General features: G+C 42.2%; 1 protein-coding gene across 1 annotated transcript in view; it reads left to right on the top strand.

Annotated features, from left to right (window-relative positions):
• Positions 1-25,558, top strand: part of LOC145403628 (dnaJ homolog subfamily C member 27-like) — a 56,936-nt gene that overhangs the window by 6,783 nt on the left and 24,595 nt on the right. Inside the window, exons 3-4 of the mRNA XM_080275307.1 lie at positions 18,764-18,916; positions 21,236-21,354. Coding sequence (XP_080131433.1) covers positions 18,764-18,916; positions 21,236-21,354 — 272 coding nt within the window. The remainder of the gene's footprint in view (positions 1-18,763; positions 18,917-21,235; positions 21,355-25,558) is intronic.

Raw genomic sequence — 25,558 nt, 5'->3', positions numbered from 1 at the left:
ACTTCCATGCACACATCCCTGTTTCTTATCACTGCTTTCAGGGAACCAGCAACCATTCTTCCTTGAAGTACCCTTTCAAGCACTTCACCCTCCAAACTTCCATCCTTACTCATCACATTACCCAAGTACTTAAATGCACCCACATATTCCATTTCCTCATCCAACCTCGCTGTACATTCACTGACTTCACTTCTCTCGAAGAACATAACTTTACTCTTTCCTATATTCACCTTTAGATTCTGTTTCATACACACTCTCCCAGACTCATCCACCAAGCTTTGCAGCTTTCCTTCATCTTCACTTAACAACTGCAAACAACAGTATAGGGAGTTTCCAAACACTGCCCTCCCTCATTAGGGCCACTCCAACATCCACGGCCCTACCTTGTATCTCTTTTATAATCCCATCTGTGTACAGATTGAACAACCATGGAAACATGACACATTCCTGTTTCAACCCAACCTTCAAATAGAAAAATTCACTCAGTTCACTATCCACACGCTCTGCAGCCTTAGCATCCTCATACATACTCTTCACAGCATTCATCAGCATCCCCTCTACTCCATATATTCTTAATACTTTCCACAATCCTTGCCTGTCCACCCTGTCATATGCTTTCTCCAAATCCATGAAGACCACATACAATTTCATTCCCTTTGCTAGGAACTTTTCCACTAAAGATCTAAGAATGAATATCTGATCTATACAACCTCTTCCCTTCCTAAAACCTCCCTGTTCTTCTCCAACTAATTCCTCTTATTTTCCAAACTCTGTCAATAAGTATCCCACCATATACTTTTCCTATTACACTAAGAAAACAAATGCCCCTGTGATTACCACACATTTCTTTTTCACCTTTCCCATTGTACAAGGGAATAATTATACTTGACTTCCAATCCTCCGGGACTCTACCTTCCTCCCGGGCCAATCTGCTCATCTTCCACATTCATTCTACTACTATCTCTCCCCCATACTTCAGCATTTCACCACACACTGCATGAATTCCTGGGGCTTTCCCCATTTTGACTTTCTTCAATGCTTCCACAACTTCCATCATACTGATTTCTTCATGTCTTCTGCCTTCCCTCCTTCTCCCAGCCGTTTCCTAGCCACTTATACTCGCATTACTTTCATTCTCTATGTTGAACAGTTCCTTAAAGTGTTCTCAACAACTGCTCACTTTTTCTCCCTTCTCCACTAGTAATCTACCATTTTTATCTTTCACTCCCCTACTAACTTCATTGCCACCCTGTCTGATTATCTTTACCTCTTTCCAGAACATTATCTTACATTCCCTCCACTTTACACTCAAATTCCTTCTAAATTCCACGTCCACTCTCTTCTTTCTCTTACTAATCATTTCACTTCTCTCTTCCCTTCTACATATAACTCTCACTTGAAACTTTGAACTTCTTCCACGCCCCTATTTCTCATCCATTCATTATAATCTTTCCTCTTTTGTGCCACAACTTTTCTAACCTCTTCATTCCACCATGCTGTTCCTTGCACCCCCTTTCGTCTTTTCTTCACCCCACACACCACCTCACGTGCTGCACATATTTTTTCTGTGAATATCTTGCACACACCTTCCACATCCCCCATCTGCTCCAGTTCATATTTATCCAATCGTTCCTTCACTTCTCACTTATATTCTGCCGTTTTCTCATCCTCTTGTAACCTTTCCACTCTCCTTGCATCTACTCCTTCCTCCTGTCCTTCTCTTCTTCTATTTCTCCATTTTACTTGGACCTTGATTCTGACCACCCCTTCTTCTATTTCTCCATTTTACTTGGACCTTGATTCTGACCACCACCAAGTGGTGGTCAAAAAGTCCACTCTCCCAACCGCCTACCTCTATATGTTCTTGCACCTATTATATATATCTATATCTATCTATCTATATAGATAGATAGATATAGATAGATATATATACATATATATATATATATATATATATATATATATATATATATATACAGCATACAGTATATGGTAGGTGGGGGCACACACCGTCCACTCACTTGATTTAGTGCTTCTCTCGGGTGTCTGCCCTTTCCTTTCCTCCACCCTTCTTTCTTTCCGTCCTCTTTTGTCTGTCCTTCATTCTTTCTTCTTCCTTCTGCCTGTGGGTGACTACACTGAGTGACAAGCCAAATGGTTTCCTGTACACCAGGAAACCATTTACTATATTCCATTTTTTTTATTGAGGCGAACATGCACTTGACACGTTGATGATGACCGGCTGAATGCAACATGTCCAAAAAATATTTACTAGCCCAAATTTCCCCCTCAGATATGTGTTGTCAGTTAATAATGCTAGATTATGAAGTAATGTTGCATTCAGCCAGTAATCACCAATCTGTCAAGTGCATCTTCACCTCGATAAGAAAAACGGAGTATACACTGGGTGGTAATCATATAACCAAATTTTGGCACCTGGTGGTTTAGTGGCTAATTATGGTGCTCCAGTCGGATTGAGCTGGTGAAGGTTTATATCCAAGGGGTGGTCGGGGTTTATTGCTCACGTAGTGCCACTCAGGGATGAGTGAGGCTGGTCACTCATTTTTAAATGTCAGGACCAACTTGCCTAACCCCGGGGTCCTATGCTCCTCATGGGGCAAAGTAGGATTGGATGATGAATGATGATAATATATATCTCCATCCATCATCCAGTCCTGTGTTGCCCCATGAGGAGTGAAGGAGCCCGGGGTTAGGCATTTTAGTCCTGACATTTAAGATGAGAGTGACCAGCCTCACTCATCCCTGAATGGCAAAACATGAGCAATAAACCCCAACCACCCTTTGGATATAAACCTACGCAGGCTCAATCTGATTGGATCTCCTTGATTGCCCACTAAACCACCAGGTGCCATAATTTGGTAATATGGTTACCACCCAGCATAGTATAGTATGTGGTTTCCTGGTGTACAGGAAACCTTTTGGCCTTTCACTCAGTGCAGAGTCGCCCATAGGCAGAAGGAAGAGGAAAAAACGATTGAAAGAAAGACAGAAAAAGAGTATAAAGTCACCCGTAGGCAGAAGGAAGAGGAAAGCATGAAAGAAAGAAGGACGGAAGAGGAAAGTAGGAAGAGAGGAAAGGGCAAACACCCAAAGCAGCACTACATTGAGTGAGCGGATGGTGTGCCCCCACCTACCACCAATATTATAAATATATATGTATATATATTTATTTATTTCTCTCTCTCTCTCTCTCTCTCTATCTCTCTCCAGTAAGACCTCACTATAACGGACTAGTTGGAGACCAAGCCATTCCGAAAAAAGCGAAATTCTGATAAACGCGACATCCGGAATTCCCCCTGTTGCCTTGGACTTTTTCCAATATGTCAGACATTAGTCTGGATCTCACCAGTGGTTTTTAAACTGTTTTCACTACCATTGCAGTACTGTACTGTATTATACATTACCTACAATAATCAAATGGTATAATTTATATAATAATACTGTACTGTACACTGATAAACATACTTTTTATTTACCTTATTGTGGTGAACATAGCTGAAATGGTCCGGCAGTCCGGACTGCTTCTGGCTTTATCGAACTTTTTCCAATATATATAGGAATTTAGTCCGGTAGCTCCTCAGTTCCGATAACAGCGAATTCCGGTCTATTGAAGTCCGTTACATTGAGGTTTTACTGTATATATATATATATATATATATATATATATATTTATACACACACACACACACACACACACACACACATACACACAGTAATCCTTCCACTATCCGTTGTAATAGAGCCAAAGACATGTCCGGAAAGTGGTCCCGTCAGGAAAGTGGGCACATGCCTGCTGGACTGGTACTTAAGGACCGTAGCCCAACGCAACTTTGAAAGCCACCTAAATAACTCCCTACTGGACGTGCATAGCACCTATTTAAACCTATTTAACCCCTAAAACACGGCCATGGACAGCCGACCCCCCCTGGGTGGCGGGGTTGGATCGCGGTCTGAGTACCTGTAGGAAAATATTAGCCAAAAATCAGAGATTAACCCTAGAACATTATACTTGGTATGGCAGATAGTACTTACATTCAGCTTTCTCCAGAGACAGGTGTTGAGCCTTTGTGGACTACCCAATGACTTGTGGAGACTTGCAAAGTTGGGTAACAAAATCTTCACTTTCACACCTCCAGCAACCTGGTTTCCCCTCTACCACAGCCTCATTTTGTCACAGTAAACTTTATACTACAATGTACAGGTAGTTTGGAATCCGTATTTGTACAATAAGCACTGAAAATAAGGCTAAAATCAGTGGAGCGTATGGCCGACATGCAGCGCGGCGGCGGTCTTCCCGTCACTCAACAAACATTTCCATTTTCACAGCTAAAAACACATATACTACATTATTTTCAATCATAGTACTTCCCAAAAGACCACCGTGGCGCGCTTTTATTCTGCCTTACACCCGTCACTTTATTCTCGTTCCTGTCGGCCGCTCGCACTGGCTCAGAAGAGCCAGAACTCGCCATAATGTCACTTTGAAAGCCTGCGGTAAACTGACGCTAAACAGGGGAAAACCGCGCGAAAAAAAGTTAGTGTGATAACTGGGGAAACAAGCGTTTCCTATTAGCATAAACTGCTTGTGAGAGGAGAGCGCAGATTTACAGTTCTGGGCAGTCAGCGCGCTGCCATATATCACAGCCAGGCTGGCCGGGCCATGGTGGGGGTTGGGGGGGAAAAACGCGATACTTGGCAACAACGGAGGTCAGTAGTACAAAGGTCAAGTATGCTAATTGTAGCTAAAGGGTGGCGGTACTGATAGACAATACCAGCTGGAACATCGTTGCCCGCGTTTATTTAAAATTAACTCAAATCGCAAACGCGACGATCCGCCGTTATGTCCTTTTTGGCGATCGTCGCTTTTGTGACGATCCGCGTTTAAAGGGTTAAGACCCTATTCACACCAATAAGGGACATAAAGCTTGACGTATTGAAAAGGAACCAAAGAATGAGGAATTAGAAGTGACTGTACCTCATCCAGCTTACTTACAGCATGTCTGTGGCCACCTTCTTAAGGCTTTGGCAATGGTGAAAATGCTCTTGAAGCACGTACAGTAATCCAGTGTTGTGCTGCACTTGAAGTAATTCTTTGCACTGTGAGTTATAATTCTTTAACACTGCACATTGTTAATTGCACCACGCCAGTTTCAACCGCCAGTTTCAGCTGCCAGTTTGCACTCCACGGTTAATCCTTTGCACTGTAAATTCTAATTTCTTAGCACTGCTCAACACTGTAAATTCCCGTTTGGTCTACTGGTGAGGTATTGCAGTTTATTCACTGTTTATTCACAAAAAAACGAGCACGTGTGGCATCCACTGCGATAAGCATCTACTCGCGATCGAAGTTAAGCAGTAACTGTTGGAGTGTTGGTGATGGGGAAACAGAGTTGCCAGTTCGCAACAGCCACATTACCAAACTCCTCAATTTTCATGACCAAATTTAACTTTTCGTCACCAAATTCGCAAAGCTAGCATTTATTCTTCACTAATTATCCTGTATATACAAGTGGAAATACATGTAATCACTCTCCTTATGATTAACAGCATGTTGATTATTTTCACGTTATGTAGGCTAGCAGATTAATCAGAGAGAGCAAACAATCCACCACCTCCATCCTGTGTATCCTCATACATGTAAAAAAATCCATTTGGTAATGCATTATTTTGATTCATTACCAAACGAATTTTTCATTACCAAATTGGCCCACATTTGGTAATGAAAAATACCAAATGGCAACCCTGATGGGAGAGGGGAGGAGGGGAGGGGTGAAGGGGCCATGGTATAAACAGCTGTTCGGTGCCGTGGGGCAATTTCAAATTACGGGAAGGAATTTTTTTTTTTTTTTTTTTTTTTTTTTTTTAGGTCCAGGTCCACAATATCCGGCAAGTGGGTTGTCCGGAAAGTGGGCGTCTGGATATTATAGGGATTACTATATATATATATATATATATATATATATATATATATATAGGAAGACTGAAATTGGGGGCCCAGACCATCCACTCACTTGATGTAGTGCTGCTTTGGGTGTCTTCCTGTTCCTCTCTTCCTCCTTCCTCGTCTGTCTGTGTTTCATTCTTTCCTCTTCCTTCTGCCTGCAGGTGACTTTACACTCCCTCTTCTGTCTTTCTTTCCTTCATTCTTTCCCCTTCCTGCTGCCTATGGATGACTATACACTGAGTGACAAACCAAATGGTTTCCTGTACACCAGGAAACCATGCTGGGTGGTAGTCATGTACCCAAATTTGGCACCTGGTGGTTTAGTAAGTAATTAATGTGCTTTAGTCGGATTGAGCCAGTGCAGGTTTATATCCAAGGAAGGGGGGGTTGGGGTTTATTGCTCATGTAATGCCACTCAGGGATAAGTGAGGCTGGCCGCTCTCATCTTAAATGTCAGGACAACTTGCCTAGCCCTGGGCTTTTACTCTCCTCATGGGGCAACATAGGATTGGATGATGATGATGAGATATATATATATACCGTATTTCGCGGCATATAAGACGCACTTTTTTTGTCTCAAAGTTACCTTAAAATATCCCCATGCGTCCTGCACGTTAGACTAAGGCAGGTTAGTTAGGCTTCACTGAGAAGAAACTCTTATAAAGATGATCATCTCAATGCTTAGCAACCACAGGTGTTTTCTACAGTATGCAGACTTGATTTTATTTTTAAAAATAATATACACTAGTGTGTATATGCAGCAGTTTTAAGAAACACCCGAGATCAGAAACACATAAAACTTTCGCGGGTTTGTTTACAGCTCAACTGGCTAACATCGTGATGATCGTGAAGATATTTAGCGGTTTAGCAATTTAACAGTTTAGCATCCGCACTATTCCAGCAAGCTAACGTACATGATCACTGGTGAACTGTCTGCTAACCTTCTGAAAGGCAATCATGACCACTTTGCTTGCCATCCATTCACTAACGAGCAAAGCAATCATACTGGAGAGATGCTGGCTAGTGAAACTGCCAAGTCATCAAAACAGACTCGTCACGTATGGAAATTCAGTAACCCTAATTAGGTCAGTTACTTTTGTGATATTTTGTGAGTGTATATATGCAGCAGATATTAAAACATGCAAGTTCAAGAACACAAAGCATTCACGGTTTGTTTTCAGCTCAACTCCAATACCGTCAAGGGGTTTAGCGGTTTAGCAACTTAGCAGTTTAGTGTCTAGCGTACACCCTACTCTAGCAAGCTAACGAAGTTACAGCTTCACTTTTTCAGCTAAGTGAAGTACTTCAGCAATGTCTATGCAACTCAAGGCACACCCAATTACAGTATTTTGTTATGAAAATAGGATAAAATTCACTGAGTAGCATAACTGATGCAATATCTGAAATAGCAGTGCCTGACGGCATTCATATCAGCGTCCGCCATTTCTGCTGTATTCTTAGCAGACGAAGCGATCAGAATGATTGACAACGTTCACTCTCTGCATCTCTGCTGCCTAAGCTAAAGCTCTCATGATCGGCAATATGGATCATTTAGGCCGTAACGTCCAAATTTGTTAGGTTAGGTTAGGTTAGGTTGTAAAATCGTTTGCCATTTTGGACGTTACGGCCGAAACGACCAGAATCCTAAGGTGTAGGTGAGAGTTTGGTGTGGGTGTAGTTAAGGAAGTAGAAGTGGGGAAGAGTCAGCTAGGGAACTGATAATCCGCATATTATAATCCCTTCAGCCCAGCAATGTATTTTATAGGGTAGTTTATTCATGCTCGCCATATGATTTTATTCAGTTCAGGAAACATGTACTGAGGAGGTTAATGTGGGCTGTATCAAATGCCCCAAGTCTGAATATCGCCTGTGCTCAGTTAAAACGATTGCCAAGTTAAAATCGTATGAAGTGTGGTATAGGCAATTCAATGGATGGTACTGAGGACCATTTACTGTATGAAAGTGACAGTGAAACAGTGATGATGACCGTGATGATGACTTCCAGTGATGCTTCAGGACTCGGGGGAAGTAGTGATGAATTCTCAGGATTTGAAGACGAGTGAAATTTTCACCATGTCAGTAATATGAAGTGAATATAGGTTTTAGGTGATCATGACAGATGCAACCATGGAAAATTTAGGATCAATGGTGCTGTACACCTTTAGTCTTGCACTGACGATGTTTGGATGAATAAATTGTTTGAGATGTTTCATGTCCTTAAGTGATGATATTTATATTGAACAACCAAATACATTTTGATGTTTTTGGCATATAATAAAGCCACTGGGTACTCCAAAACGGACTGATGTAAATGTTTCAGAGGCGAGCGAATGTTGCATGTGGTGTGTACATGTGTGCGTGTGTGTGTGTGTGTGTACCATAGCGACTAGGAGGTAGCAGTGTAAAGACCAAAAATGGATGTTTTCACAGTACTCGAATGTTTTGAGATGGATGTCTGTTTTTAGCAAATTCTGGTAAGAGAAATATGCATTTTTAATTGTTGATGCTGCAAGGAAAACAGCTGACAGTAAGGGAGTGATACTGGGAGAAGAGGGTTGAGCCAGTTGTCTAGCGCTTGGGATGAAGCAGTGTTGCTAAGAGATAGTTTCACCATTCTCGACATGTTTTGAGATGAATGTCTGTTTTTAGTAAATTGTGATCAGTGAAGAACGTATTTTTAACTGTTGATGCTGCAAGGGAAACATCGCTGACAGTGAGGAAGTGATACTGAGAGGAAGGGGTAGAGACTGCTGTCTAGCGACTGGGAGGCAGCAGTGTTACTAAGGTGTAACAATGGATGTTTTCACCATAGTATGTTTTGAAATGAATGTTTATAGTAAATTATGATCAGTGAAGCATACATTTTTAATTGTTGATGCTGCAAGGCAAACATAGCTGACAGTGAAGGAGTGATACTGAGAGAAGAGAGTAAAAACAGCTGTCTATCCTGTTCCCAAGCAGCCTTGCTATATTGAACTTTGGTTGTAAAACATTGTAATTTGTGTATTTACAAGTGCTACCTTTTTATATTATTTGTGGAGATAATTACAGGTTAGTTAGAGTGCATGATTAATGATGGTAGTAGTCTGATATTGTGCTTGAGTCAAGGCAATGTGAGGAAATTCCGTAACAGGTGTGGAATATGACGGGGTTCTTTTAGGATAAATGAACTGATGTGAACATTCATTGTATTTTATGTTTTCGTCAGTGAATGAAAGAATAGAGTTTATTGACTTCATTTGTGGTTTTAAATTCATAAAATATTAAAAACAGTGTTTAGATCAGTTTAGTGATAGATTTTTATCAACAAAGTTGAGATGGTCTCGTGGTTTGAAGTCACGTTTTGTTAAGATGGGGTTTTGTTTTCTCTTTTCCTGTATCATTCTTTGTACATAAAAGAAGAAACTAAAGGATGATGAGCACTGAATAGATTCTGAAAGGTGAGTGTTGTATCTAAGTGATAGTGGCTCATATCAGTCACGTTTTGTCAAGAAGGGGCATTGTTTTCTTATTCCTGTACCATTCTTTGTATATCAAAAAAGAAACCAAAGGCTGATGATCAGTAATGAATAGATTCTGAAAGGTGAGTGTGTATCTGTGTGGTAATGGCTCTTATCAAGAAACCTTACTGCAGTCTTGGTTGGGGCAAACTTTTTTTTCACAGAACTGCCCTGCCAGAATTAGGGTGCGTCTTTCACAATGCTGCGTCTTACATGCCGCGAAATACGGTATATATATATATATATACTGTAATCCCTCTAATATCCGAACGCCCAATATCTGAACATCCCCACTGACCGGACATAATCGTCCCGGGATCCAACATTCCCAAAATGGTCTGAAAACCGCAAGAAATTAAAAAAAAAAAAAAAAAAAAATTTCCCGCCCGTAATTTGAACTTGGCGCGTGGGTCGCGGGACAGCTTTGTTGTGGCGTGTCATTCCTCCGACATCCGCTAGAGCGCCCCTGCATCCTCCCCACTTTCCGCCTGTCTCTCGTCATAAGTGCACGCTCGTCATCATGGCTGCCCACGGGCTTGCTTTTGTGGTGGTGCCTTACCTGCTGCAGGCACTCCTGCTGCTCTCGTGCCTCTCCTTCGTGTGTGTGATGATGGCCCCGCCACCTGAAAAGAGGAAGAGAGTGGTGTTGACTCTGGAGAAGAAACGGGAGATACTGGAGAAGGTAGATGCGGGGTGGTCTTCTTCCCGCATCCTCCGCGAGTTCAACCTGGCCCGATCTACTTTGTTCAATATTAAGAGATCCCGAGACAAACTCCTGCAGTACATGGCTGACTTCTCGTCGAGAAGCAAACGCAACGTGGAGAGGAAGGTGATGTTTACTCCCAAGTTTGCTGAAGTTTTTTTTTTTTTTTTTTTTTTTTTTTTTATGTGTCCGACTCTGGGCATAGGCTTCACAGCCTGCTATCAAGGCCCAGCAGTCCTCCTACATACCATACACCTCTACATGTCACCACTTCGGCGCTAACACCCACCGTCCGTATTGAATACATGCTAGGGCTGTCTCATACAGGACTGGTGTATTGCTATTAGCGGGGGTATTTTTACGACATGTCGGCGGGTCTTCTGGTAGATCAGTTGATTTGGTATCGACAGCAACGTGCTGCTGGTGTGATGGTACGTGATATGGAGCTGAAGGCTGCTGCTGAGAAGTTCGTCAGGCTTCACGACGCCCTAGACTTCAAGGCACCCGAGGGTTGGCTCTTCGCGTTCAAGTTACGGCATGGCCTTACCAACCGTAAAGCTCATGGCGAAGGTTTGGACGCTAACGAGGATGGAGTTGACGAGTTTCGGCACAAGGTGAAGGGCTTGATCGACAGGGAGGGCCTCATCTCGGTCAAGTCTACAGTGCTGACGAAACTGGTTTATTCTATCGCTCTTTGCCAACGAACACTCAAGCCGAGGAGACGGAGAAGCATGTACCTGGCCGCAAGCTCTCCAAGGAATGGATATCTGCTTTGTGTTGTGCAAATGTTAACGACATGCACCGGCTTAAGCCTGTTATTGTTGGCCTTGCAAAGCAGCCTTGGTGTCTTCGTGGGGTGATGGATGTCCTTCTTGTCGTCTGGTACCATTCTTTGAAGGCATGGTTTACAGCCCAGATCTTCAAAGACTGGTTCCACTGCCACTTCTTCAAGGAGGTCATACATTACCAGACAGAGACACTGGGAATCCCTCGCGACCAGGTAAAGGCCTTCCTTCTCCTCGACAATGCACCTGCCCACCCATGCGACAAGGACTTGGTGGCTGAGAATGGCCGGATTAGGTGCATGTTTCTGCCACCTAATATGACTGCTCTCATCCAACCAATGGACCAAGGAGTGATCGTGGCAACAAAGCGCCTATACCGAAGGAAGTTCCTGGATGAGGTGATGGTTGTTCTCGAGGACGAGGACGAACGCAGGGAGGGATGGGACATGCGAGTCCAGCGGACTTTGGAAAACCTTTGCCGCTACAACATCAAGTCCGCAATCTACAACTGGGCCAGTGCATAGAAGGAAGTCCCTGTCAAGACTCTAGAAAATGGTTGGTCTCGTCTGCTTCTCGGAACGGATGTGGAGTTTGATTTCCAAGGTTTTGACGTGGATGACTTCCATGCACGTCTACGTATGCATGGCGATGATGTTGATGTGGACGATGTGCGTGAGTGGTTGGATGACGATGAGGGCAATCCTGGGTATCAGACCTTGTCTGATATCGAGATCGCATCTTCAGTTGCAGGTGTCAGTACCCAGCTTGAAGATTCCGATGAGGATGGCGACGATGATGCGGATTCCTCTCAGCATGACACAACTCCAGCCATCCCCAAGCTGAGCGCACTCCGGGAACACCTAGAGTTCGTTCTCGACTACCTGGAACACCCGGACTGCGACAGGGACATCGGGCCCTTGGGACTCGTGGAGGAAGTGCGTGCTTTCCGGCAGCGCATCATCATTCGCCAGAATCGTCGGTCCTTGTGTCAGTCAACGATTGACAGTTTTTTCAGGCCTGTGACCCCCGCTGTGCCAAGCCCTGGCTCCACTCCGTTGCCTCCCCAAGACAGGCCCTCATGCTCCGAGCCACAGCCCAGCACATCAGCTACAGTGGAGTCACCGCTCGATGTGAGTTTGCGGCTTTCCTCAGAGTCTTCTGTAGTCGGTACGCCATCACCACGACCCACCGATGCACCCCTTGGTCGCCTGCCAGTGATACTCTCGGACTCTGACAGTGAATAAACAGCAAGAACTTCTCTACTAGACCACACGGGAATTTTGAGTGTTGTGCAGTGAAAAAAACGGTGTGTTGTGTTAAGGATTTAAAGTTGAGAGAAAAGACTCAATGGAAAAGAAATTTAACGTAACTAACCTTCTTTGTTTTGGCTTTAGAAATTTTGAAAAGATTGGGAAAAGTTAATGTGCAACACTAAATTTAAATGGAACATTATTTGGACTAAAGTGAACACTGTGAAGAGAACGGACGTCTTTGTGTTATTGACTAAGTTCAGTGCAAGACTTCAGGAAGAGTGTACTGCAAGTGCTTCAGGAAATCGTTCTTACTGTCAGAGTCTGAGAGGAGGCGGTTATTCATCGAGGTGGCCAGGGACTTGCTGTAAGTAGCCAGAATGTTTCATATTGTACTTTTTTCCATACTATACTTACCAGAATGTTTCATACTGTACTTTTTTCATTACTATACTTACCTCATGCATGTGCAGTAGGAATGTGTTTTTCAGAGTTAGGCTAGGTTAGGGTCCATAAGTACCAGATTGTTTATTAATGTATGAACATACTTCTAAACCCTCATTTTATGATTCTTTTGCATTTATTTCAGTCATTTATGTGCCTTATTGGTGTGATTTGGGTGTTAAATAGGTGCTATACATGTCCAGAGGGAGTTGTATAGGTGTTTCTCTGAGTTAGGGTCCATAAGTACAAGTCCATAAGCTGGGGCCCAATATCCGGACGAAACCAATAACCGAACCTACCGATGGCTCTATTGATCCGGATATTGGAGGGGTTACTGTATATATATATATATATATATATATATATATACATATATATATATATTTATATATGTATACATATATATATACATATATATATATATATATATATATTTATATATGTATACATATATATATATATATATATATATATATATATATATATATATATATATATATATATATATATATATATATATATATATATATATATATATATATATATATTTATATATGTATACATATATATATACATATATATATACACATTTATATATATATACAAATATATATATACATATATACATATATTTATATATATATATATATATATATATATATATATATATATATATTTTTATGTTTCCGACTCAGGGCATAGGCTTCACAGCCTGCTATCAAGGCCCAGCAGTCCTCCTACATACCATACACCTCTACATGTCACCACTTCGGCGCAAACACCCACCGTCCATATTGAATACATGCTAGGGCTGTCTCATACAGGACTGGTGTATTGGTATTAGCGGGGGTATTTTTACGACATGTCGGCGGGTCTTCTGGTAGATCAGTAAAGCCTGATTTAATGAAATTAAAATCCTTAAACTGTTCCCTGCCCCGGCCGGGATTCGAACCTGGGTCCGTAAGGACTGCAGGCCACCTCTCTACCGATTGAGCCACCGTCTCTATACATATCTATCTATCTATCTGTCTATCTTGCCAGACGCCTCAATCCCGTTAGGGGTGGCCACAAACAAATCGTCTCCACATCGCCCTGTCCCCTGCCATTTCACTGCCCTGCTCCCAACTCACACCCCCCTCTCTCATACACCTCTCCACCTCATCCCTCCATCTCATCCTCGGCCTCCCCCTCCCTCTTCCCCCCTCCACCCCACCCACACACACTCCCCTCACCAGTCTCACACCCTCCACCCCCTCCACATGGCCAAACCACCCCAGTGCGCTCCTCACAACGCTTCCCCTCACATCCACATCCACACCACAACGGTCCCTCACATCCCCACCCGTCAGACCGTCTCTCCATGTGACTCCACAGGCTCCCCCCAAACAACTCACCTCCACTGCTCTCACTCTTGACCTGTGTCCCCCCAACAACGTCCAAGCTTCACTTCCATACGTTAGAGTTGGTATCACAATACTGTCATGTAGTAACTTTTTCACTTCCATGCTCACTTCCCTGTTTCTTATCACTGCTTTCAAAGAACCAGCAACCTTTCTTCCCTGCTGTACCCTTTCAAGCACTTCACCCTCCAGACCTCCATCCTTACTCATCACACTACCCAAGTACTTAAACGTACTCACATTTTCCAATTCCTCACCATCCAACCTCGCTGTACATTCACTGACTTCACCTCTCTCAAAGACCATCACTTTACTCTTCCCTACATTCACCTGTAGATTCCGTTTCTCACACACTCTCCCAAACTCATCCACCAAGCCTTGCAGCTTCCCTTCGTCTTCACTCAACAACACAGTATCATCTGCAAACAACATTACAGGGAGTTTCCAAACACTATCCCTTCTTACCAGGGCCACTCCAACATCCACTACCCTACCTTGTATGTCTTTTATTACCCCATCCATGTACAGATTGAACAACCATGGAGACATGACACATCCCTGTTTCAACCCAACCTTCAAAGAGAAAAATTCACTTAGTTCACCATCCACACGCATTGCAGCCTTAGCACCATCATACATACTCTTCACAGCATTCAACAACTTCCCATTTACTCCATATATTCTTAATACTTTCCACAATCCTTGTCTATCCATCCTGTCATATGCTTTCTCGAAATCCATGAAAGCCGCATACAGCTTCTTTTCCTTCTCTAGAAACTTTTCCACTAAAGATCTAAGAATGAATATCTGATCTACACAACCTCTTCCCTTCCTAAAGCCTCCCTGTTCTTCTCCAACTAATTCCTCTGTTCTTTCTCTAACTCTGTCAATAAGTATCTTACCATACACTTTTCCTATTATACTAAGAAGACAAATGCCCCTATGATGACCACACACTTCTTTTTTCCCTTTTCCTTTTTAGAAGGGAATAATTATACCTGACTTCCAATCCTCTGGGACTCTACCTTCCTCCCAGGCCAATCTGCATATCTTCCACATCCATTCTACTACTGTACTATCTCTCCCCCATGCTTCAGCATTTCACCACACACTCCATCAATTCCTGGGGCTTTCCCCAATTTAACTTTCTTCATTGCTTCCACAACTTCTATCCTACTGATTTCTTCCTGTTTTCTCACCTCCCTCCTCCTCCCAGCCATTCCCCAGCCACTTATACTCGCATTACTTCCATCCTTTATGTTCAACAATTCCTTAAAGTGTTCTTTCCATCTGCTCACTTTTTCTCCCTTCTCCACTAGTAATCTACCATTTTTATCTTTCACTCCCCTGCTAACCTCACTTCCACCCTGTCTTACTCTCTTCACCTCTTTCCAGAACATTTTCTTACAGTCCCTCCACTTTACACTCAAATTCCTTCCAATTTCCTCATCCACTCTCTTCTTACTCACTCTTACTAATCTTTTCACCTCTCTCTTTCTTTCTACATATAACTCTCTCTTCCACCTCTGAACTTCTTCCACGCCCCTATTTCTCATCCATTCATTGTATGCTTTCTTCTTTTGTGCCACAGCCTGTCTCACCTCTTCAGTCCACCACATTGTTCCTTGCACCCCCCTCCGTCTTCTCTTCCTCCCACACACCACATCACATGCTGCACATATTTCTTCTTTAAATATCCTGCACACACCTTTCACGTCCCCCATCTGCTCCAATTCATATTTGCCCAATCGTTTCTCCACTTTTCTCTTATACTCTGCCTTTTTCTCATCCTCTTATAACCTTTCCACTCTCCTTGCAACTACTCCTTCCTCTCGTCTTTCCCTTCTTCTATTCCTCCATCTTACTTGGATCCTAATTCTGGCCACCACCAAGCAGTGGTCAGAAAGTCCACTCCCCCAGCTTCTATAAGCTCTTGTATCCATTACACATCTTTGCATCCTTTCATCCACACACACATAATCAGTCATTGCCTTCCTTTCTTTCAGTTCACCACCCACCCTTCTCATCACTCGCCATGTATACCTGTGGATCATTTTATGCCTGAAGAGGGTATTGGCTATCACCAACCCCCTCCCAGCACAAATGTCCACTAATGCACTGCCATTCTCATCTGTCTCAGCAGGCACACCCCACTCACCAACTATTCCATCCACTTTCACATTCCCTACTGTACCATTCATATCACCGATCAAAAACACTCTCTCATTCCTTCCAAACTTTTCCATGCACACTTCCACATTTGTCCAGAACTCTTCTCTCACTATGCTAGCACGATCTTGCGTTGGTGCATACACACATATCCAGTATATATATATATATGTATATATATATATATATATATGTGGTAGGTGGGGGTGCTCACCATCCACTCACTCGATGTTGTGCTGCTCTCGTATATCTGCCCTTTCCTCTCTTCCATCCTTCTTTCTTTCCATCCTCTTCTGTCTTTCCTTCATTCTTTCCTTGTCCTTCTGCCAACGGGTGACTTTACACTCCCTTTTCTGTCTTTCTTTCCTTCATTCTTTCCTTTTCCTTCTGCCTGTGGGTTACTCTACACTGAGTGACAAGCCAAATGGTTTCCTCTACACCAGGAAACCATTTATTACGCTGGATGGTAACCATATAGCCAAATTTTGGCACCTGGAGATTTAGTGGGTACTTATTGCGCTCCAGTCGGATTGAACCGGTGAAGGTTTATATCCAAGGGGTGGTTGGGGTTGATTGCTCATGCAATGCCACTCAAGGATGAGTGAGGCTGATCACTCTCATCTTAAATGTCGAGATCAACTGCCTAGCCTTGGACTCCTACGCTCCTCATGGGGTAATGTAGGATTGGATGATGGATACATATATATATATATATATATATATATATATACAGTATATGGTATTTTAAGTGTGTCAAGTACTAGTGAATTCCTTATTGGAAGAATTGACACTTTTGAGAAACAAGAGACCAGGTTATTATTATTATTATTATTATTATTATTATTATTATTTTTTAATTATAAACCAACCCATATGTGTTCCCTGAGTTTCAACAACTGGGTTGGCAGAGGGTTAGTGCCCCTCCTCAAAAAATAAGTAACTCAGAGACAAATGGCCACCCTTTATGGGATTATGGCATCTGCCTGTAGATAAATAGGGATAGAGTATTTGTACTGTATTTCCATTATAGTTTAGATTGTTTGATATCTGTCTGAAGTAGCTTATGAATCCAGTACATGCCATTAATTCATCTTGGTGTAGTATTGTCTGTTCTTAGAATTAGCATATTATGAGGTCTGTCCAAAAAGATACTGAACAATTTGAATACTGCACCAACCAGTGAGGTTGGCGTGACTGCAATGGGAGTGCTGTGTAGCGGCGACTTTGAGCTTTAGTCAAACACTAGCTGCATCACACCACTTTACTTGGTCATCAAAATACACCCGCTTGAGTGAACGTAGTGTACTTGGTGAAATTTCTCTTATTCCTTCTGTCGTCTGAAATTGGCGACCTTTCAGGATGGATTTCAACTTTGGAGAAAAAAAAAAAAAAAAAAAAAAAAAGTCCACAGGGACTGGATTCTGAGAGTAGAGCAGCTGGGAGACAATAGCCGTCTCATACTTTGCCAAAAAGTCATGGATAAGGAGCAGTATGTGAGCAGGTGCATTGTCATGGTTCAGGATCAAGGTTTTGTTTGTTTTTGCCTCAGGCCTCTTCGTTTGCACTGCCTCCCTGAAATGCTTCAGGAAGTCAAAGTAAAACTCATTACTGACTGTCTGACCATGTGGAACAAACTCATGAAGAATGACACTCTTCTACTGAAAAAAGAAGACGATCAACAGCACCTTCACGTTTGAATGACTCTGACATGCCTTTTTTGGTCACAGAGATGACGTTCCAACTCTCTGTAATGACTATGTTTGTTTTGACATCGTAGTTGTACGCTCACATTTTCTCACGTTTTAAGACATTTTTCTGAAAGTTTTCATCAGCCTTCGAACAGTCAGACAGGTCCTGACTGATTGTAATACAGCTCTCTTTTAATAATCTGTCAGCAGACACAGCACAAATTTTGCAACAGCCTGATTCATCTTCAGTTTTTCAGTTAAAATTATGTGGCATGAGTTTTTACAGATGCCATCTTTTGGGGGAACTTCATGGACAGTCAGGTGACAATTTTCACGGATCACAGGATGCACTTTCTCAACATGATCATTTTTTTTTCTTGACGTGGAAGGTTTTGCAGGTTTGGGATCATCTTCAGTGGATGTTCTTCCTGATTTGAACTGCTGGAATCACTTGTAACATTGCATACAGCTCAAACAATCCTCCATATTAGCTTGTTGCAACATTTGAAAAGCCTCCATAGAAGTTTTTCCCAATCTGAAACAATTTTATGCAAACACATTGCTCATCAAGGCCCTTCATTGTTCAACATTAAACTAATTATCAAGTACACTAAATACACGTTCACTCTTGTGTGTGTACCTCTATGACTAAGTGACATATGATGTGGCTAATGTTAGACTAAAGCTCAAAGTCGCACCTACACAGCGCTCCCATTTTGATCACGGTAGACCAGCTGGTTGGTGCACTATTTAAAAAGTTCAGATTCCTTTATGGACAGACCTAGTATATAGTAATTGAAGTACTGCACTGTCTAATATTTTAATAGTTCATACCTCAGTTCTCTCATCCTACTTCCAGAGCTGCCTTATCAAGCGGTACTGCGAAAAACGATTTGTAAACAAATATGTGCCAACAGTAGGCATTGATTATGGCTCAACAACTGTGGATGTTGATGGGAGGAAGGTCTCAGTGCATTTCTTTGACACGTCAGGCAGTCCACTCTTTGAGGAGGTTAGTGTTTACCTACCCTCTTGGTACTCATCACCCCATTTTGAAGTGAGGAATAAAGGTCAGGGTGATGATATTCAAAAGCAAAAGCCTCAATTATTTATTGCTCATTTTTGCAATTAAGTTTACAGTCAGTTACAGAAGAATTGCATACTAAACTTTACTTACTTCCTGTAAGAATATGGTATTTAAGGTGGGAAATGAGATGAAGGGGGAAAACAGGGATATCATAGCTAAGTACTGTGTGAAGAATGATGAAGGGAAGGTAATGGTGTACAGTGAGGATATTGAAGATGCCTGGAGAGAGCATTGTAACAAGTTGCTGAATGAGGAGTTTGACTGGAGTTGGGAAGTTGGAGTCAGCGGACCTAGTGTTTGGCCCTGGGCCTTTGATTGATGCTGATATTGTGAGCAGCGTAATAAGGCTGGGTGAAGTTGGGGAAGGCATCTGGTATGTCTGGGTTGATTGTTGAAATGTTGAAGGGCCCAGAAGATACAGGAGTGGGCTTAGGTACTAATTTGATAAATAAGATTATACCAGTACTGTATATGAGTGTGTTACCGGTACTGTATATGAGTGTGTTGTCCCAGATGACTGTCTGAAGAGTGTGATCTTTCAGTTCTCAAGGGTAAGAAGGAAAGAGAAAATTACAGAGGTAAAAAATTTTCGGACCAGATAATTAAGAGACTGGGGAGAGTCCTAGAAGATATGATAAGGGACCACTGGTGCCTTATTAATTGTCTGACATCAGAAAAAAATATATGGGAAAGAAAAGGAATTTATTTATTTATTTATTTATTTTTTGCAGGGTTTTGATATAGTCCCTTGGGTTGGTGAAATGGGCAGTGAGAAAGCTTGGGATCGAGGGGTGGCTGGTTAGAGTGGTTATGGCTGTGTATGTGGGTGCTTGCACCCAGGTGAGAGTGAATGGAGATTTGAGTGATGAGTTTTCTGTAAATGTTGGCATGCAGCAGGGGTCAATCTTGAGCCCTTTATTCTTTGTCATGGTGCTTCTTTTAAGCCCTCTCAAGTGACTTCCAAAATGGACTCTTGTGGGAGATGTTGTATGCTGATGACTTGGTGTTCATGGCAGAGAGTGAAAGGAGGTGGAGGAAAGATGTAGGAGATGAAGAGATGGAATGGGACACAATGGTTTGAGAGTAAATGTGGATATAACAAAAGTGATGATATCCAGGGCTGGTGGTAGTAGTGTCAAGGCAGAGGGTGAGTGACCATGTGCAGTTTGCCACAGGGGTGTGGGAAGTAACTCCATCTTGTGCAATGTTTATAGTAAGTGGGTGCATAAGATATTTAATGTTATTAGAGGTGGACTGTAAAATGATGCTGATTTTGTGTGTGTGGTGTGTCTGGGAGAGCATGTAGGGATTATCAGTTGTGAAAGGATTGATCTTGCTGGAGTGTGTGTGTGTGGAGGGGCTTTGCTGCATAGGGAATGTTGTTTGCTGGAGCTGGCACTGTGGCTGGGGTGGAGAGTGGTTGGGAAAGATTTGAGGAGCTGTTGCCCCCCATGACATTGACAGGACTCCCCTCCGTGCTAAGGGATCTTTGTGTGTGGCATGTGTTGAGAGTGTGGTTCTGTGTGTAAGTGGGATCTGGGCAGTGAAGGGAGAGGATATTTGTGGGCTCAGATATACAGAACTGACGGTGATTAGATGAATGTGTAGTGTATCTTTGAATGTGAGCCCTGGGGGGACTAGGATTATGGTGGAAGAGTTGAGAGGAAGATGGGACTGAAATGCACAGTATTGGTATTGTGATGAGGAGAGGTACAGTAGATTGAGATGGTTTGGGCACGTTGAGAGGATAGAGGATGACAGCTGGATGCGGAAGGTGAAAGTTTGAACATCCGGGGTAAGGTTGCAGAGGGCAGACTGAAAAAAATCAGGAACAGGGTCATAGAGTATGACCTCAGGGATAAGTGAGCGAATGGGGAGGCTGACAGAGATTGAGCAGCATGGAGAGCTGCCATTAGGTGACCAAGGTCAACTTATGCAAGCGTGTTGGAGCCTTTATATATGATCGAAAGAACAAATGAAAGCCAGTTAACCAGTTTACAGCTCCACTTGTATGCAGAAAGTTGTGATATTTTAGAGCACATCCACAACTTAGAACAGGGACTGCTTGTACAGTCTACCATAGTAAAAGAAAAAAAAGTTAGTGAGAGGTTATTCTAACCCCATCACAAAGAAGGAGTCTTCGATAGCTGACCAAAATGATATCATTGGGTGAATAGCAGAAATGTTGTAGATAAAGTGTCATTCATTTTACCAAGAGGATTAATTCTATCATACCTTATGCAGGTTCGAAGTGAATTCTACCGGGACATGCAGGGTATCCTCCTTACCTATGACGTCACCGATCGCTCCTCCTTCATTGCTCTTGATGCATGGCTAAGTGAACTAAGACACAATTTGGGCTCGTGAGTGGTTGGCTGGCATTTTTTAGCCTTGTGTAATCTGAATTATTGACAAGTCTCATGTAATGTGTGTGATGTGTTGTTGTTGTTGCACTAGGCTCATCCAAAATGTGAACCCAGTGTACTCCAGACTGAAGTTGTCTTCCAGCAGTCCACCATCCTCCTGATAAGTGATAGGGAGGGAGGTGAGGCACATTTATATAACCTGCCAGTGGAGCTGCCTGGTTGTACTAGTGCAATCACAAGAAGGTGTCCCTCTCCAGTGCCTCTGTGGTTTGTGAAAGCAGGATGCTGTTTTAGTCCATTCACAGCAAAGATGTACTTTTCATTTTGATCATGTTACCACCAGGTGAGTTTATTCACATGTAGTAGTCAAGAGATTAACTAAAACTATATCTTGCCTGCACCAGTTCAAATCTTTTAAGCTAAATAAGTCACCTGGAGATAGCAAGAATAAACTAAGCAAGACCACTAATGAAGAGGTTAACCACTTGTAACAGGTGATGTCTTTTTTATTTTGTGGGGGTGGGGGTTAAGGAGGAGAAAGACTCATTTTGAAGGGGTTAATGAATGATGTATGGAACTCCTCTTGTTAAAAAAAGAAAATCTTAAACTTATTAAAACTGCCAGATGTTAACAAGAATAAAACAAAATGCCAATATATCATCAGACTGAAGGTGTTAAACAGAGCAGCTTGACATAGTGTATGTACCCTCCTCTCGTTTTTAGAGGAGGGATTGTAAAGGCCAAACTGTAACTTAACAGATTAATCACAGTGGTCTGGCTGGGATTTGAACTCAGGCCCTCACGCCTCATACATGCACATGTTACCACTGAGCCAAAGAGGATCCCCGCTTTGCCTCTAAGCAACGCAGGCATTTATACACCCCATTACATCACTCTGCTTCTCCCCTTGGTGATTAATTTGGTCAGTTTTGAACACGTGGTAGCGTAGCACACTGGAGGCCACCATTTGGGGTTCGCCCGTGAACCACACACAGACAGCTCCCCCCCCCCCCCCAGGGATATATGGCTAAAGACACTGTCAAGAACATCATGGCCCTCTAAGCCCCACCTCACATCCCACACCGCTGCCAACCAATGTAAAGGCCAAACTGTAACTTAACAAATTAATCACAGTGGTCTGATTGGGATTTGAACTCAGGCCTTTGCACCTCATACGTGCGCATGTTACCACTGAGCCAAAGAGAGGATCCCTGCTTTGTCTCTAAGCAACGTGGGCTTTTATTCACCCCATTACAGGGTAAGGCATGTAAAGTACAGAGAAGTGCTCACTTTAACTTTGAAATAAACTTCATTGCAAATCATGAGTATATTTAAATGAAAATAATCCATACTTAAAGAGTTACCCCGTGAAGAAACAGTTTCAAGTGATGAATGCTGTCAGCCTGTGGAGTTCAGTGACATTTTCCATCGTTTTATTTTTGACACTGTCTGACAATTAGCTTAGGAGAATTTTTAAACTGTAGGGGAGACATAGGTTTAATAAACCCCTTTGCTATGTGAGCCCTCTCCCAAGCAGACTAAAATCATTTCGTAGCAGCAAGAACAAACTAAAAAGGACATCCTTGGATTCAGGGGGTTAAAATGATTTGTTATGTGATTGTGTTTTTTTGTCAGTTAAAGGTTTGTCATAACATAGTTCTGATGCTTGACTAGATTGGCAGATATTAATCATGTTTTGGAGTTACCAGCTAACTACATGACCCTTCATTTCCCATTTTGACACTTTTATCTGCTGAAGGACAGTTTTAGTTAAAAGACTCCATACATCTCTTCTTAGTACTTGCAGTTATCTTTATTATACTTGTATTGATTTCTCAAGAACACATTGCGTATTATATGTAGTGATTGTGTATTATTTAGGACTTCCAAAAATCACCTTATTACATAACTTAACTTCAGCTTAAATCATTGTTAGTCATGTACATTGACCCTCACATACACGATTACTCGGTAAAAAAAATCCAACCGCTCCCATTTTTCTTACGCAGTTTGCATCCAAGTGAAATCCAACCACTTCCACTTTTTTGACTCAAGTTGTGTCCAACAATATAGGTTGCGGTATTTTTCGCCACGATTTTTGGTTGTCATTCAACTCTTTCTCCTGCCCATATTCATAACTATATTGTTATGAAGTTGCTTCATGTTATAAATGAATAAATTATCTTCCTAATGAACAGAAAAAATAAGTGAGAAAAATAAATTACCATATTTTATCGTTCACTCATTTATTCAGTGCTGATGTCTTTATAATATAAACATTTCATCAATGCTTGTTGAAAGTTGCAGAGCAAACAAATTGCTTCCACATCACCCTGTCACCTGCCATTTCACCACCCTGCTTCCAATTCACACACCCCTCTCTCATATACCTCTCCACTTCATTCCTCCATCTCATTCTTGGCCTTCCCCTCCACCTCACTCACATACACTGTCCTTGTCAGTCTCTCTCTCTCCATCCTCTCCACATGGCCAAACCATATCAGTGTGTTTCTCCTAATGCTTCCTATCACATCCACATCCACACCACAACTCTCCTTCACATCCTCATTTGTCAGTCTGTCTCTCCATGTGACTCCACAGGCTCCTTTCAAATACTGTAACTCATTTCCACAGCTCTCACTCTTGACTTATGTCTCTCCAACAATGTCCACGCTTCGCTTCCATACATTAGAGTTGGTATCACAATACTGTCATGTAGTAACTTTTTCACTTATATGCTCACTTTCCTGTTTCTTATCACAGCTTGCAGGGAACCAGCAGCCTTTCCTCCTTGAAGTACCCTTTCAAGCACTTCACCCTCCAAACTTCCATCCTTACTCAGCACACTACCCAAGTACTTAAATGTACTCACATTCTCCATTTCCTCATCATCCAACCTCACTGTACATTCATTGACTTCACTTCTTTCGAAGACAATAACTTTACTCTTCCCTACATTCACCTTTAGATTCCGTTTCTTACACACTCTCTCAAACTCATCCACCAAGCCTTGCAGCTCCCCTTCGTCTTCACTTAACAATACATTATCATCTGCGAACAACAGTACAGTACAGGGAGTTTCCAAACACTGCCCTCTCTCATTAGGGCCACTCCAACATCCACTGCCCAACCTTGTATCTCATTTATAACCCCATCCATTTACAGATTGGACAACCATGGAGACATGACACATCCCTGTTTCAACCCAACATTCAAATAGAAAAACTCACTCAGTTCACTATCCACACACACTGCAGCCCTAGCATCCTCATACATACTCTTCACAGTATTCAACAACTTCCCATCTACTCAATATATTCTTAATACTTTCCACAATCCTTGTCTATCCACCCTGTCATATGCTTTCTCTAAATCCATGAAGGCTGCATACAACTCTTTCCCTTCTCTAGACACTTCTCCACTAAAGATGTAAGAATGAATATCTGATCTACACAACCTCTTCCCTTCCTAAAGCCTCCCTGCTCTTCTCCAACTAAGTCCTTTGTTATTTCCCTAACTCTGTCAATAAGTATCATACCGTATACTTTTCCTATTACACTAAGAAGACATATGCCCCTATGATTACCAGACACTTCTGTTTCCCCTTTCCCTTTGTTCAAGGGAATAATTATACTTGACTTCCAATCCTCCGGGACTTTACCTTCCTCCCATGCCAATCTGCACATCTTCCACATCCATTCTATTACTATCTCTCCCCCATGCTTCAGCATTTCACCACACACTCCATGAATTCGTGGGGCTTACCCCATTTTAACTTTCTTCAGTGCTTCCACAACTTCCATCGTACTGATTCCTTCCTGTCTTCTCACCTCCTTCCTTCTCCCAGCCATTCCCCAGCCACTTATACTCACATTACTTTCATTCTCTATGTTCAGCAGTTCATTAAAGTGTTCTCTCCATCTGCTCACTTTTTCTCCCTTCTCAACTAGTAATCTACCATTTTTATCTTTCACTCCCCTACTCACTTCATTGCCACCCTGTCTGACTCTCTTTGCCTCTTTCCAGAACATTTTCTTACATTCCCTTCCACTTTACGCTCAAATTCCTTCCAAATTCCTTATCCACTTTCTTCTTACTCTCTCTTACTAATCTTTTCACTTCTCTTCCTTTCTACAAATAACTCTCTCTTCCGTCTCAACTCCTTCCACGCCCCTATTTCTCATCCGTTCATTATATGTTT

This window comes from Coenobita brevimanus, chromosome 61 (assembly GCF_032717465.1).
Source record: "Coenobita brevimanus isolate Jiangsu-jjx chromosome 61, ASM3271746v2, whole genome shotgun sequence".
NCBI lineage: Eukaryota > Metazoa > Arthropoda > Malacostraca > Decapoda > Coenobitidae > Coenobita > Coenobita brevimanus.
The sequence above is the reverse complement of the archived record's forward strand: the minus strand, read 5'-3'. Positions and strand labels throughout refer to the sequence as shown.